The sequence below is a fragment of the Hyperolius riggenbachi genome, chromosome 2, assembly GCF_040937935.1.
Source record: "Hyperolius riggenbachi isolate aHypRig1 chromosome 2, aHypRig1.pri, whole genome shotgun sequence".
Classification (NCBI taxonomy): Eukaryota; Metazoa; Chordata; class Amphibia; order Anura; family Hyperoliidae; genus Hyperolius; species Hyperolius riggenbachi.
Window position 1 is genome coordinate 249,492,001 of NC_090647.1, and position 16,704 is coordinate 249,508,704.

At 42.5% G+C, this 16,704-nt stretch overlaps 1 protein-coding gene across 5 annotated transcripts in view; it reads right to left on the minus strand.

The window, feature by feature from the left end:
• The window catches only part of NF1 (neurofibromin 1), a 343,136-nt gene that overhangs the window by 180,658 nt on the left and 145,774 nt on the right, over nucleotides 1-16,704 (minus strand). For all 5 annotated transcript variants that reach the window (XM_068268482.1, XM_068268483.1, XM_068268479.1 and 2 more), the window contains exons 20-26: nucleotides 15,252-15,692; nucleotides 14,914-15,053; nucleotides 10,863-10,985; nucleotides 7,710-7,793; nucleotides 7,515-7,631; nucleotides 4,204-4,385; nucleotides 3,904-4,115 (exon numbers count right to left, since the gene is read on the minus strand). In XM_068268482.1, coding sequence (XP_068124583.1) covers nucleotides 3,904-4,115; nucleotides 4,204-4,385; nucleotides 7,515-7,631; nucleotides 7,710-7,793; nucleotides 10,863-10,985; nucleotides 14,914-15,053; nucleotides 15,252-15,692 — 1,299 coding nt within the window. The remainder of the gene's footprint in view (nucleotides 1-3,903; nucleotides 4,116-4,203; nucleotides 4,386-7,514; nucleotides 7,632-7,709; nucleotides 7,794-10,862; nucleotides 10,986-14,913; nucleotides 15,054-15,251; nucleotides 15,693-16,704) is intronic.

The following is a 16,704-nucleotide window of genomic DNA, read 5'->3' on the forward strand; positions in this document are numbered from 1 at the left end:
ATGTATTGATCGTGAATTAGCCTGTGGTTTATGGGCAATCAGCAGATCTGTCTCTTGGTCGATTCTGACCATACATCTCTAGATGTATGGGCACCTTTTTATGAAGGCTGCATAAAAATACTATGTCCCAACTAAATATGTAAGAGGCCAACATAAATGTCTGTTAAATACATGATTGTTCAACATATGGCCTGCAAGACAGAGCTGCCCGTGCAAAGCCATTCTGGTTGGTCTGTTGGTTTCCTGAATTTGACTAATAGAATACCAATGTTGAGGTGATTCTTTGTACTCTTCCCCCAGATTCCAACCAAATCAACCACAACCAAGGTGCTTGCTGATGGTGTATAGCTGTAGCACTGGGGCTTTACTCTGTCCATCTCTCCCACTGTTCATACTTTATCCCTCAATGATCAAAGCAAACTTGAATTATGGTTTTCTTTACCCAATTCCATCCTTGCTGGAGTATATATACATTTTATAACAGTAGGGAAACAGAGACCCAATTCATCTAGCCCACCAGTGATTCAAAAACAGCTGAATCCCTATCATGGGTGTGACTAGGTCTCTTTCTCCTGGTCCAGCAATTGGATAGCAAGTACTGTTAGCATATTTCTAGTCCTTGTCCTGAATGTAGCACTAAGCACTGGCTGAAGCTACATTCTGTTCTACTGCTGTCAGTATTGGGCTCAGTTGCTGCAAAAAAGGTGCAGAGGAGTATTTACTTTAGGAAGTCCAGTGGCTTCTGATAGCTTAGGAGAGGGAGTGATTGACAGATCTCACACAAATGGGTAGAGAAAAAGGAGAATCAAAGAGCCAGCTACTGATGTTCATGAGCAGAGACAAACTTATAAATGAGCCTGCAGGTGTACAAAGTAAAGGTGTGTGTGGTTTTCACTTCTAGATTCACTTCAGCACTGCACTCAGTTCCATATGTCTTAAACCTTGTAAGCAGACTAGGAGGAACTTGCTCAATGCAGACATATGCGGCTGTCTCCATCAAGATTCTAATACGTGTGCAGCTGGCCTCAGACATAGTTTAAGGATCTGAAACGCTGGATCTCTAAACGACAGCAATGAGTGCATTGTTCCCTTCTCATCCAAAATACCAGAAACCCCTTCATTGTGCCTCCTTCTATAACAGTAGTACAAGTTGCTCAGCTGTAGAAGATGGACATGTCTGTACAAGATCATCAACTGACATTATAGGTATTGAGCCTGATAGTCCTGATCTCTACAGGTAACAATTATAGTGCATGTGTATGCACTTTTACTTATAGAGGACAACTGCTTGTTAAAGTGGACCCGAACTCTTGCACTGGGCAGAAGAAAAGCATAGAGAAGTTTAGACTCTCTAATTCCCACTTATCTGTGACTAATAACAAGTTGTAATTGGATCTCATAGTTGTGCCAGCTGCCTGCCAAAGCAGAGCAGCTAATTAGTAAACACATGGATGTTAATATATGAAAGCATGAAGTTGACACACTGCAGATTTATGGCAGGATCTGTATCGGTTGTAACAAAGAAATTATTTTCTTTGAAGATTAGTATGTTGTTGCTTATATTTTAGAGCAGAGAGTAAGTTTTGAGTTCAGGTCAAACTTAAACTCTTCTAGAGACAGGGATTGCCCAGTGCAGAATCAGAATCAGAATTTATTATCGCCAAGTACAACCGGTGGATTGTACCCGGAATTGGTTTTGGCACATACAGGGTCGTTGGTGAAGAGACAAGAAATAGCATACAGTTAAGCATGGCACATACATAGGACAAGCATACATAGGACAAAAAAACATTACAGCTTGTGCGTACAATTAAGCAGGGTGCAGCATCACATGCAGTCAAGCATGGGTCATACGTATAAAATATTAAAGCAAAAATAAAAAGCAAACAGAGCATTACAGCACACACGTACATTTAACGTAAATACAAACATAGCAAAGCATACATTGATAGCAGGGACAGAAAAGAGTGGGACTGGAGGTGCAGCCTGAGAGCTGATATGAGCGCTGCCATTTCCGGCACTGGACGCTACACAGCGACACGCTCCCAACAAGACAGGTGCACCGATTTGTCCACGAAAGTAGAGAGAAAGAAACTGAGAAAGCAACTGAGAGAGCTGAGAGAGCTGTGTAAAGTAAAGAGTGTAAAGGAAAAGGAGTGGATAGAAAAAGCGAGAGAGAATGGATAGCTAAAAAGAGGAGAGACACAGAGAGTCCCCTTTAGGACTGCAGATTGTGTACAGTCCGATAATCAGTACTCCCAGCCGAACTGAGGGGATCACTGAGAGGGGCCACGCTTAGCATAGTCCTGGCTTGGTGCTCGGTCTGGCTGGTCAGGTCCAGAGTCCATTCGATGATGGTTGCAGGCAGAGGGGACCTGGTGGGGTGATCAGATATGGGCGCAAATTGAGGGCTGGATGTGGGGGAGATCTTCCTGGCAGTGGCCTCATCAAGGGAGGTCAGGCCTGCGGGAGAGCTCAGAGGAGAGGAGCTCCTCCACGTGGGTGGCTTACCAGGCTGGAGTCGGCGGAGGCTGCCTCTGGAGTGGCCAGCAGAGCCACTCTCGCACTGGTGATCTCCTCCACGTGGGTGGCCGAGCGGCGGGTGTTGGAGCGGCCAGCAGTGCCCGGAGGTCACCCCTGGGCCCGGGAGAGCGGACCAGCGTCGGTGGGGATGGGCAGAGGCCCCGCAGCAAGCAGCAAGGCAGACCCGGAGAACGTCCCAGCTCCCTCCATCCGCAGCCGCATCTCCCCCCGTCGCAGAGCGCACAGGCTCCGACTGGAGCAGGACAGGATCCGCGGTGGTGCAGCACAGTCCCCATCCCCTCAAAAAGCAGGCGGCGTCTCTTGGTTCCCCCGGCAGCGGCGGTGTGGCCACCCACGTGTGGACACGAGTGTTGGAAGAGCCACAACGTGCCCCGGCTGGCAGTGGGGCGAGGCGGCCTGTTCCCCGGCAGCAGCGACAACTCAGAGCGGCTGCACTAGCATCTGACCTCCGGCGATGGAGCGGCCCCATGTGCTGTCCATGCATCCAGCCGAGTGAGGAATGGCTGCATCGATGTTCCTGGCGATCCAGGTTCCGGAGCACAGCGTGCCCAAACTCCCCAGGATGAGGAGAGCAGGGGGGACATCTCTGACCTCCCGACGCAGGTGAGCCACCAAGGGAAAGGGAGGAAAGAGCCAGAAGAGCCGGAGCCCTGTGTGCCGAGGCGTCCTACTCAGGCGCCATCTTAGATCTTATGTAATGATTGCAATGATTGCATACTAATTCTCAAAGGGATTAACCTCTGTGGATTATTCCTGATAGATTAACTCCCCCTACTTTTGGTCCCTTAGAGCATTACAAAACAATTTTTACTTACGTGGGGGTTCTTCCCGCCCCTCGATGTCTTCTGAGTCTCTTGCCGCAGCTCTGGTGGTGCCCGCGGTCATCCCATTAAGCTCAACGACCCGTCAGCGGGTCGGTGCTTCAGTGCATGTGCACAGCATTGCGCGAGCATGCCCAATGGGTCAGTGGGCTTCACGAGCGGCCAGCAGGGACCACTGGAGCTGCGGCGAGGGACTCAGAAGACATCTAGGGGCTGGGAGAAGCCTCAGGAATGTAAAAATGATTGTTTAATCTCACCTCGTGAGTCCTTTAAGTAGAATTTCTCCTTTAAATTTCAATTCCTCAGTAATTCAACCTACATTTACCCCTTTTAGGAATACATTCAGCTAATGATAGGTTTGACATGAAAATGTGCAGAAGAAATGCCCTATTTGAGACCTACATAATGGCAACAAACATTTTCCTTATAGCAGAGTAGCAGATTTTAAAATGTAGAAACAAATATGTCATTTATTTCTGCAGTTCTACACGTCGTTTGGTGTGAAGAAGACACGTGAAAAGCAACAAATATAACTAACCCACTGTGAGCAGGGAACCACATTGGCAAGTGCCATGGCAATAGGCAACTCTCCTTGGTCTCCCATCATTGTAACAAGTTCCACCAGCCTTTCAAAGCGATCAGCTAAAACTGTCTCAGCTAAGGTGTCAAACTCTGTCCCTTGCTGCAAGATTTTTGTAAGGACTTCCATAAATGTAGCTCTTGTCTGTAGGTCCTTATGGTAGCCAAGCCCTAAGAGCAAAATGTAGTAAATTAGTCCAACAGGCTTCAAGGAGACAGCTACAACATAGGAGTACAAGGGCCAATGATAGCAACTCACCTATTGAGTGCATAAGGCCACTGTCCACATTGGCATTTAGCAGATTGGACATAGCCAATACAGTACAGTGTCTCAGGGAAGCCAAACGCCGTGACATGCCTCGCTTTCTCCCTTCTATCTGTGTTCCATCATCTTCAACCTCACTGCAGTCATTCAGTAGGTTCATGAACAGTGTGAAATACCTAAACAAAAGAAAATTCAAAACATTCACATTGACTTCATTCATGTTTAAATTCAACACACACAGCTGTCAAGTGGACTTTTGAGGCATATTTGACAATTTAATGTCGCTCTCTTGAGTGGTTAAAACATGCATATGCTCCCGTGGGCATTTTGGCAGAATGGTTATTAAAGCAGATCCGAGATGAAAAACTAAAACTAAGTAACTTGTCTATATATCTTATCTAAAGTTTAGATCGTTTACACAGCAAATCTGGCTGCATACAGCATCAATAGTTTATGATTTATTGCTGTGATACAATGAGAGTGGCTATGTTCTGTTTGTTATCATTACACAGGTAATCTGCAAATGCATCTCCACCCCTCAGCCTATGAAAAATTCACTCCCCCCTCCCCCCCTCTGAAATCTCTGGCTAGTAACCTCCTCCTCCTCCTCCTATTGCCCAGACTGAGCTCCCACAAGGTCTTGCTACATGGGTCTGACTGCCTTGGCGTTTTGGAGAAGCTGTGGGCGAGGCTTGTTTAGTATTAAAAAAAAAAAATATTTGGCTTGAGGAATGCCCTATAAACGATATGTAAGTAACACAATTATGCAATGAATAAAAAAATCCATCTTGGATCCACTTTAAATGTCCAATTTGTACTAATTAGTGCACTAATAAGAAATTTATAAAGATCAATTTTGCCTTAAGTGGTTATCTGGTGTGCACTATCCCCTTTGTGGGTGAAGCTTGAGTCCTCACTCCTCTCTTCACTTTCCCCTAGAAGCTTTGGTGTAGTCTAAGCTCAACTCGCTTACTAAATTAGCAATCTCTTCCCCTTACTCAGCCCACACATTGGCAGTTTGGGAGAGGTATAGGTTTGTACTGAAGTTACAATCATCTCCTTCCCTCAACACTTTAATAACAAGTAACCCAGATTTTACTCCGGGCTTGGCTGGGGACTGGTCTTGGTTGCACCCACTTGAACTATTCAGATTTTGTTAGCAATGGTAAATTAGTCTCTCCTCATTTAGTAGACCAACAAAATCTAACTTTGACTCAATCTTTATTATATCAGCTTCACCACTTTTGCGGTTCCTTGGGCTCCATATCTCGTGACTCCACTTTAACTTATTTTGAGCGATGGGGTCGATCCTCTGCTGTCAATGGTGGGATTATCTCATATTTAAATGGCCTATTAATCGCCCGATCGGACCAATATATATCATTTATTACAAATAAAGGGCAAGCTGATTTCGGGATCCAGTTTACCCCTGCCAAGTGGGCCCACTGTTTTGAAACCCATATGAAGAGCATTTATTACTATTCTCTCCTCGAAACCAATTTAAAAAATTTACATAGGGCATATCTGACCCCTGTCAAGGTTTCCCATGTTTCTCCAATCCTCAGACCTGTGCTACAGGGGGATGTGGAGCCATGGGTTCTTTCCACCATAAATGGTGGAGTTGCCCCATTGTAACTCAATTCTAGACTAAGGTAGTTGATTTGATATCTAAGGTCACAGGTAAGAAATTGTCCTTGGACCCCTCGGGGCCTGCTTCTGGGAAATAACCCAGCACAATGAGACATCCTACTCATCGTTTAGTTTAACATATTTCCAGTGTGGCTCATTCTTATCTTGCATCTAAGTGGAATTCAAAAAGAATTGCTGAAGTTTTCCCCTTTGCTGAAGTTATCCCCAGTTATCGCTCGAGTTCATAGGTTAATGATTTTTTAGCATATGGTGGCTATGGTTGATGGCCGCATGGATCAGTTCTCTAAGACATGGGATGCTTGGGTTGATCATGCTGAAAATGTAGGTCTGGCGTATCTTGTTTTCTTCTGATATTTTTCCTCTCGACTCTAGCTAACCGCCTCTTATCCCTTAGATCCTGATGGACTTTCCATTTCCTCCAATACGGACTAGATTTGTAGGCTTATTTATCATGTGATTACTTTTTATAGTTCATATTATTGTTCGTTACTTATGTGAAACTTGTGCCCCTCTGTGTGGGGTTAATTTTTCGCTATATATTCTGATCGAATCTTCCTCTATGAGGAGGATTTCCTTTTCTTTAATAAAAACTTTTGAAACTACATTCAAGTACTGAATACAAAGTGATCCAGCACCAATGGTCGCTAGATGTGCAGAGAAAATACGCTGGAGTCTCAGTGTAATGACCCATAAGGTTCCGCACCATCTTTATAAATTCATATCTTTGCACTCTCTGTCCTTTCTCAAACGGCCACAAAACACAGCTTTTTTTGCGTCACGTCAGATTCGCCACATTTCTATCATGCTGTTTTTCAATGTTTTTGAATAAAGTTACGATTATCAAATTGGTGCAGAACCTAATGGATCATTGCTTTAAATTCAGGAGCACAGACGTCCACTTCATACTCAGAGTTTCAATTATCCTGAAACTCTAGATATGACTAGGTGACATCATGGGCAGCAATGATATTCCCAGCTTTGAGTAAGTTCTACTTAAAGTGGACCCAAATTAAACAATACAAGATTTCAGAAATAAAATCTATTTTCTAAATTATAATAATAGCAGCCTTTTTTCAGCTGCATGGTGACACATATAAAATATTTTACATTTATTGGAGGAACCCCTCCCTTCCTTTCATATTGCTGGGACAGAATCCGACAAACTGGTGAAGGAGGTGGCAACCGGCAAAGGAGGAATTGCTAATGGCTGCCACCTGTATAACCCTAGTCATGAAAAGAGAATGGTGAAAAGCATGCACTGAAATGCTCAGAGGCTTGAAGGAGTGTTTATTTATCTTTGTATGTGTCAGGGTGGTGCAACAAAATATTTTGAATTAAAAAAATGTTTGGTTTGGATCCGCTTTAATATACTTTGTCATTGCCAGGGGATGGACCACCTCAGAATTTCCTGCTGTCTAACTCTGGGCCTCACCTATCAATCCCTTTGCTTCGAGAAAATACACAACCACCAATTTAGTTGAGTTAAAAGACCTGACAGTAACAAGGCGTACATATTTCACAAATGCTCTTTGTCTAATGCAGTTAGTATCCTCTAATATACTGTACAATTTAATGCAAGCCCATCACAGCTAATTTTATGGCATTTATAAACCAGCACTATAAAGAGTCAGTGTAAAAAAAAAATGTTTACTTACTTGAGAAACAACTGGGATTTAGCTTCCATTAATTCAACACCGTCTCCTTCTTCAGGCTGCAAAGGCAACCCAGCAAGAAGGGATACCACAGCCTCCATGCATGCCTGATCCAAGTCTCTGCAGGAGCACAACAGTGCATTATCTTACCATATTTAGAGTCACAATTTTGTATTTTGTAAGTAAAATATGGATTACCTTGTGAGGCACTTCACATCCTCATCTGCAGCTTGATTAGAGGTTCCCATTACCCAGTCAGTCAAGTACTCAACCATCTTGTTTCTACAAGCAAAAAACAAATCATCAGCTACAATGCTGCCTTTCCATAGAAATCATTAAATCAAATAAAAATCTACTTTGGGAGTGCAGAGTATGAAAAGTGAACATTTTTTTTAACTCTGTAGCTGCCCAGAAAATGACAAGTATAGGCCTTTAACCACTTGAGGACCACAGTGCTAAACCCCCCAAAGACCAGGCTATTTTTTTCAAAATAGGCCACTGCAGCTTTAAGGCCAAGCTGCAGAGCCGCACAAAACATCACACTGGTGATTCCCCCCCCCCCCCATCTCCCCACTAACAGAGCTTTCTGTTGGTGGGGTCTGATCGCCCCAAGTTTCATTTTTTTTTTTTTACAAATATTTATTGCAATTTTTTTTTACAAATATTTATTGTAATTTTTTTTTAAATAAATGTGTTTTTTTTCCTCCCTCTGCCTCCCTCCCTCACGGTGATCGGGTGTCATAGACTTCCCCAGTACAGCGCTGGGAGACTGAAAGCGGAGCGGAGCTTGCGTGCGATCTCCTGCAATAGCCGGCCCCAGGACTTGACCCCAATTGGCGTTAGGCGGTCCTGGGGCTGCCGCTGCGGTGACGCCCATTGGCGTGACGCGGTCTTTAAGTAGTTAAAGTATCATTCTTAAAGAGACTAACAAAAATGTCATCCTTTTTTCTACCATCCTACAAGTTCCTAAACCTATTCTAATGTGCGCTGGCTTACTGCAGCACTTTCTACTATCACCGTCTCTGTAATAAATCAATGTATCTTTCCCCTGTCGGACTTGTCGCCCTGTGTCTGGAAGGCTGCCAACTCTTCCGTGCTGATCCGTTATGCACACCCCTCTCCAGGCCCCTCTATGCACACTCCAGTGTGTGTGTTATCTACATAAGCCAGCAGCGTCTCTGCTTTCTTATCAGTGAAAGAGAGCTGGATAAAAATCCTCCTCTGTTAAGCCCCATCTACACGATACGATTCTTTGAATGATTCGATTACGATTCTATTTACGATCCGATTAAATCCAACATGTCCGATCGGGATTCGATTCAATTCGATTTGCCATTGTTTTGCAATGGCAAATCGAATTGAATCAAATCACGGTCGGACATGTCGGATTTAGTCGGATCGTAAATAGAATCGTAATCGAATCGTACAAAGATTCGTATTGTGTAGATTGGGCTTTAGGCTGTGAAAGGAGCTGGCTGACACATACTGAGGAATTACAGACACAGGCACAGGCAGAGCTGTCTGCAGGAAGCCTGTCACTCTTCAGTGTATGAGAGCTGCAGGGGACAGACGGTAAACACACAAATGATCTCTTGAGATTCAAAAGGAAGGCTGTATACAGCCTGCTTGTGTATGGATGTATTTTCTATGTGTGGACATACTGTACATCAACCTACTTCCTGTTTTGGTGGCCATTTTGTTTGTTTATAAACAAAATTTTAAAAACTGTTTTTGACTACTTTTAATGCGGCAGGGAGCGGCAAAATTGTGACAGAGGGTAATAGGAGATGTCCCCTAACGCAGTGGTATGTTTACTTTTGTGCGATTTTAACAATACAGATTCTCTTTGAAATGACTGCACCTCTGAACTACCAAACTACTGAACTACCTCTGAGTACCAAATATAGTAGGATTTTGAGCTTGCTTGTTGAGTCAGTTGGTCTAACAAAGAAAGGAAAAAAATGTGGATGGCAAAATTTCAAATATAAGTGATTTTCAAATGATTTTCAAATGTATGACAAACTTAATGTAACGCAGAATGAGATATTTTAGAAATTATTTTAAAATGTATCTATTCATGGCAATTGCAAAATGATCCTGAAGTACACTTAAATAATTTAAAGTATAAAAATGTTTTTTTCAGTCTCAGAGCTCTGACCTTTTAAAAACCTTCCTATTGGAACTTTAATGGGATAGATGGTTTTACTGGTTCTAGATAATTACTGGGTTAATAATAGTAGCATTTGTATAGTGCTTTTTTCATGTTGGACTCAAAGCACCTGCAGCCATCAAGGGTGTGCACAACAGGCCACCCTGAAACATTAGGGAGCCTTGCCCAATGACCCCTTGCTGAATAGTTAAGTGGCCAGGAATCCAACCCTGGTCCTCTTGTGTCTGGCTGGTTAACTGGCTGGATTTGATTGGTCCATTATTTGCATCTCACTAACAGTCCCTGCAGAGGACAAAAATTAAACATTTTGCAGTTCAATCTGAAAACAATTTTGTGGTGTCTATTAAAAAAGTGAACAAACACTGGCAACATCAGTCAATAAAAGGTATGCAGGATAATATTGTTGATACACAAACACAAAAGCTTTAGATTGGCAATCATTTTTTGACAATACCTCAGTACAAAATGCATTTCACACCTAAATATGGACTCTTATTTTTTTTCGGCACATAGGAAAAATGTCTACACTAGCTTTCAGTTTCTGCATTTAGCATCAGATCAAACAGGCAGTCAAAATTTTCTGCTGAAATATGATCTATGCTGTGCTCACATGTGTTTACAAAGCAAACTAGATATGACAAGCTAGAAGGAAAAAAAAAGGGAGGAAATGACATCAGGATTGGCTTCAGTCAGAAGTACAAATGGAAAATGCCAGGAAGTTTTCTCTTTATTTACTAAATAAAATTAAAAATCACTGAAATCAAAATGTGGACAGAACAATACATACGTTATGCAAGTAAAACAAGTATTTACGTATATATTGTGGCTATTTGGTCAAGCACTGTTTGATTTGATTTACTGAGGAACATGCTATAATATGCATCTGATTGACTAACTAATCACTAATGGACTGCCACAGTGCATGTGCTGCAGTAGTGGCTTGCATCTGTAGGTAGATTCTACTGGTAGATCATTTTCAATACGTAAGTTTCCAAGCAGCTTGCATGCTGAAAAAGTTAGGGCACCTCTGCTCTAGACAAACAAATGCACAAACGCCATCTCTCCAGCAGGAACTGCTGTGGAGAGCCCGGAAATGTATTGTTTTAACAGTATCATTGCTCATTTATAGTATTTACACAAAATAAAAAAAGGTATTTTTACAAATATAAATAAAAAGTTACCTGAACTTCATTTCTTGACAGAAAGACAGATCATCCCTTCGTTCCATCATCACCTCCACCAGCTGACACAGCTTTGTCTTTATTTGTATGGCATGTACCAAGTTCCCCAGCACACGAACATATCTAAAAAAAAAAGGGAGGATTTTTTTTTGTAAATACCAGGACAAAACTTCTGATGGCAACAGAAGCAACACAGATCTAATAGTTGAAAGGACTTCTAAAACCCCTTCTACCAATATGGCCTCCATACATTTTGAAAAATGAATTTAAAGCATGTACATTATTCAATGCACGAAACAAGTCACAATCTGTCCCCTCTATACTCTGCATTTTAACACTAGCACCTCCACCACCATTTGTTGATATTTATGTGAAAGTAATGTTCTTATTTATTGCTGTGGTATATTTTATTGGAGAATTGCCCATTCTAATATAAAACCCTACTGTGCCTTATCCTTCTAGCGCTTGGCAAAGTATCAGTTAGCAATTTTAACACAGGTGCGCTTCTGGATAGTATTAGTCTCAACAGACCTGCAAGCGTGGTACTTTCCTACAAACCAAGTTAGAAATACATAGCGGGTAATACTCTACTGCAGTACACCCTGTGCTGAAACGCACGCTGCTTAGGGAAAACTTCCACCGCATGCAGGATGGGGATACACTCTCCCCCTTCAGTTCCCTGCTTTATGGAGTGTGGGGCTTTTGAGTCATAAAAAAGTCATTTTACGCTATGAGAAGCAGCTTTCTGTGTTTCTCACTTTAGAACCTTGCCTGCAAAGATACGGTGCTACGCCTAGAACAACTTATCTTTTGGTGAGCAGGGAACTGAAGGGGGAGAGTGTATCCCCATCCTGCATGCGGTGGAAGTTTTCCCTACACAGTGTGTGTTTCAGCACAGGGTGTACTGCAGTAGAGGATTGCCCGGTATGTATTCCTAACTTGCTTTCTAGGAAAGTACCACCCTTGCAGGTCTGTTGAGACTAATACTATCCAGAAGCGCAGCTGTGTTAAAATGGTTTATCCTGTGAGGAGAACTGCAAGCAGCAGACTGGGCATTAATTACTGTATATACTCGCATATAAGCCAACTCGAATATAAGCCGACCCCCCAACTTTTACCTTAAAACCATGGAAAAATGATTCATCCGCATATAAGCTGAGGGTAGGAAATGCTGTACTGGTGCAGATGGAAATGATAATCCAAGACTCAGAAAACCGATAAGAGTGCTCCACTATGCTGAATTTGTTGCACGCTTTGGCAGAAGATGAGGGAAGAGGGTGCATTTATGGACGTCAGGATAGTCATTAGTGCCTCCCCCTCCTGATGCAGCCCCCACTACAATATATGGTAAAAGACAAAGCTATGCTTTGAAGGCTGCAGGACCCCCCAGGTAGTAACCTCAGAGTGCAGCACCCATCAAACAAAATGTAAAAGAAAAAGCTATCTGCTGCATGTTGCGTGATCCCCCTCCCCCACTCATGTGCTCAGTGCTGCAGGTACAATCAGGTGGCCGTGTTACCCCCCAGCGCGCCACCAAACAAGAATGTTTGGCAGCTTTGAAGTGCCCGCTGCGTCTCTCTCTACCCAAAAATTCAGCTTGTATGCGAGTATATACGGTACTGGGCAATGAGGTGGTGAACGCTGTATCATTTTTTGCAAAGTATCAGTTAGGACCTGAAATGGACTGGTGCAGGCTGCTGCAGTACATTAACATGGACATATGTAAAATTAAAGCATGCTTTGGTAACTAATGCACCAAATTTCTTTTCATCATTCGTGTGTATCTATGGTATGGCGATCACAAACACATTTTATAACCAGAAAAAGGCCCCTAGCTAAAATCTAACTCTTATTTGTTTTGACATGGACCACAAGCCTTTCCTTGAACTTCCATTTTTAGCATTCGTTATGGTCATATTTTTACTTTTGGCACCTGCATATTATGTGACAATGCTTTTCTATCACTTTGTACCAGACAACGGGCTGGATGAACAAAGCTGCAGAAAAATTGCAGTGTGGGGATAGCACCAGTTAAATTACATGTGCTAACAGCATGTATTTCGCTATCAGGGTAATGCACAGGTTGCGCTGGTAATGTGCAGCGGTAACGCGTGTTGCACTAAGTGTAGCGCACTGCTCCGCTGGTGTTCGTACAGGTAAAATTTCTGTGGGCTTTTTACGCATGGCAATTTTACCGCTGCTTTGTGCATCAGGCCCTATGGGAAATGGTTCTAACATTATGCTCTCCATTTATACCATCTTATGGCACCGGTTATGTATATTATGCAGTCCCCTGTATCTCCTAAATGGATAGACCATGAACATGATAATAAAACAACTGTTGAATTGGGTTCAATATACATATCTTAAAGGGATATTGTAGGGGGGGTCAGGCGAAAATGAGTTGAACTTACCCGGGGCTTCTAACGGTCCCCCGCAGATATCCTGTGTTGGCGCAGCCACTCACCGATGCTCCGGCCCCGCCTCCAGTTCACTTCTGGAATTTCTGACTTTAAAGTCAGAAAACCACTGCGCCTGCGTTGCCATGTCTTCACTCCCGCTGATGTCACCAGGAGTGTACTGCGCAGACACAGACCATACTGGGCCTGCGCTGTGCGCTCTTGATAACATCAGCGGGATCGAGGACACGGCAACGCAGGCGCAGTGGTTTTCAGACTTTAAAGTCTGAAATTCCAGAAGTGAACCGGAGGCGGGTCTGGAGCATCGGTGAGTGGCTGCGCGGGCACAGGATGTCTGCGGGGGACCGTTAGAAGCCCCAGGTAAGTTCAACTCATTTTCCCCTGACCCCCCTACAGTATCCCTTCAAATTCTTGCATTGCAATAACATACTGAAACAACTACATGAAGCTCACACTAGCAGCAGCATCCAGAGATTCTGACTACGAACAGAGCACCATCCCTTGGGCAAAATAATTTACTATTGAAAGTAGGTGGTTTTCAGGAAATTTAACCACACATAAAAAAAAACTCTACAAAGCACAGATCAAGATGTAAGAATATGTTCAATTTGTTCTCATCAAGTACACTGATTGGCAAATCAGCTGCTTTACCATACTGGTCTTTGGCAATTCTACAACCTAATCTGCAATATGCTCAGAAAAAGCTATAAGGCAACTGATGATTGACAAGATATTGTACAGAAGAATGCAGCAGACAGAAGACTGGCCAAGGTGTCAAAACTCAAGGCATGGGTATACTGCTTACAGGTGTTGGGAGAGAAAAAAAAAAAAAAAAAAAAAAGAATTGTTAGCAACCTACATGCAAGTTCACCAATATGCACTTTTGGTGTACTTTCAAGCAGAATTAAAGTCAAGATTTCCCCTCTGATTCAATAGATTTTTTACATCATATCACAGAACAGAATCCTGTTTTCAATTACTGATTTTATTCCCTTTTTTTTGGTTTTGTTTTAACCTTTTCATTTGATATTTTCTGGAAACCTATCCGACAATTACCTAGGTAACAGTGGCCCTAGACTATGATATACACGACTATGGTAGGCATTAGATTGTGAGCTACCTCTGAGGGATGGTTAAGTGACAAGACTATATAAATATATGATAATAATAATAAGCCACACTCTGTCTCGGAGGTATAGAAAAGACAATATAAACGTCTCCTTAACAGGTAAACAAAGGATGACATGTTTGGTTACTGATATTGGTAGTGGCTGGATGGTGTAATGGTTAAGGGCTCTGCCTCTGACACAGGAGACCTGGGTTTGAATCTCAGCTGTTTGTTCAGTAAGCTGCACCTATTCAGTAGGAGACCTTGGGCCAGCCTCCCTAACACTGCTACTGCCAATAGAGTGGCTACAGCTCTGGCGCTTTGAGTCCGCCAGGAGAAAAGCGTGATAGGAGTGTTCTGTGTTTGTTTGATACTAACCTTTTGCAAAAGAATGCTCTTTCCTATATGGTCAAGGACTTGGAGAGGTTTCTGCTACATGACATGCCAGACTATAATTCCACTCTAAATACAAAATGGAGTTTTGCTTCAGAATACAGACCAGTGACATTATCAATACATTTACCTGACTAGATTTAGCATCATGTTCTCTAGACTAGCTTGTCCCAAATGTTCAGAGCTGCCTTCAGTATGGTTATCAAGCAAGTTCTTCAGGATTGTAATTGTGTGCTCAACAAACTGGGTGTTGGTGTCACTGAGTAAAACCTGAAATGCAAACAGAATACTTTGTAATATAAACACATTTACCAAAGAATCTCAAGGGGACAAGCAAAAGTTAATGCAAAAGCAGGATGCAGCCAGGAACAGTTTGCTTCAGATTACACTGCCAAACCTGGAAAGAGGAAATCAGTGTGCACATATGTAGAAGACATTAGCATTTTGTAAAAACCATATTTTACTTACTTGCCCCTGGGAATCAAAGAACTTGCTTATGTTGTTCTTCATTTTATTGAACAGCATTGGATACAAAGCAGGGCTCAGTTCTAAACCAACCAGATCTTTAATATTTGACCGAATTTGAATTCCAACCTTTTCATTGTTGCACACCATCAATGATAGAAGTCGATCAAGAAACTTGCTGACAGGAGTTTCTGCATTTCCTTCAGATGAAACCATTGAGATAACAGAGCCTTTACGCTCATTAACAGCACCCATAGGAGGACTGTAAGTAACTAGCCCCACATTGCTGCGATGCTGCAGACAGACCCCACCAAGGGCAGACAGGAAACCAGTCATGTTAATCCATTCCTGCAAAGAGTCTGTATCGGTGAGATCTATAGAACCACCTCCGCTTACATGAGACATACGCCTCTTCACTATTGTCTTGTGAAGGCTTTCTGCAACCTGCCAAAGGAAACAACATCTGTCACCTTTAAGTCTCACTTCAGTAACCTGTAAACACACTCTTCCATCATATTCAGAAGCTCTTAGGGCGTCATGGTATACACTCACGCCAATTCAATTTAGCTAAATTAATTAAAAGCTAGTAAACTGGATGTTATACATTCTTTCCCTGAACATAAGCTTTAGCTAGAATTTTGAGCATGCTTGAAATATACACCCTACCCCAAAAATAAGCCCTAGCGTAAGCTAAAGAGGAGCAAGAGACGGCCAGCAGGCGGGAAACAGAAGTGCAGTAAAGATTCGGCACTAGTCTTGTCATCCCAGCACACAGCAAGGTTATCAACTGTGTGCAGTGATGAGAGGGCAGGTGCCTGATCAGTACAGTAGCATACCTTCAAACCCTGGAACAATACAGTACAAAGCAAAATGAAATGTTCTGCTGAGAAACACTTCCTGATAGAAATAGAAGACATCCCCCGAAAATAAGCCCTAGCACATCTTATAGAGCTAAAATTAATATAAGACACTTATTTTTGGGGAAACAGTAATAAGTACAGGCAGATGACTTCCAATAGTGTTATCACAAGTAGACACAGAGTACCTAATATTTAGGGCTGTTTTTTTTTCTGAGTTCTTTTTCTGCCTTTTCCAATTGCATAACACAAGTACATCAGCAAAATCCTGAACATTACATGAACCCTTTTATACTAGTGTGATCGGATTGCAATGCAATGTTGCTTGATCATCGCATTGCAAAATAAGCAATTTTACAATGTGATGCTGCTGCAATTTTCACTATATGCTAGGAACACAGGCAAAAACGCTGAAAAAGTGCAGCCAGACATTTGTGATTAGTAAAAATCACATCATACTAGTATAAAGGAATCCTGGGATTTTCATTATTTTGCTGAAGTCCTTGCAATATGCATGCGGTTCTAAAACAGCAAAATGATGGGTAGTATAAAATAGCCCTCACAGTGGCCCTGAAGTGAAAAAAAGACAGTCCCATAGG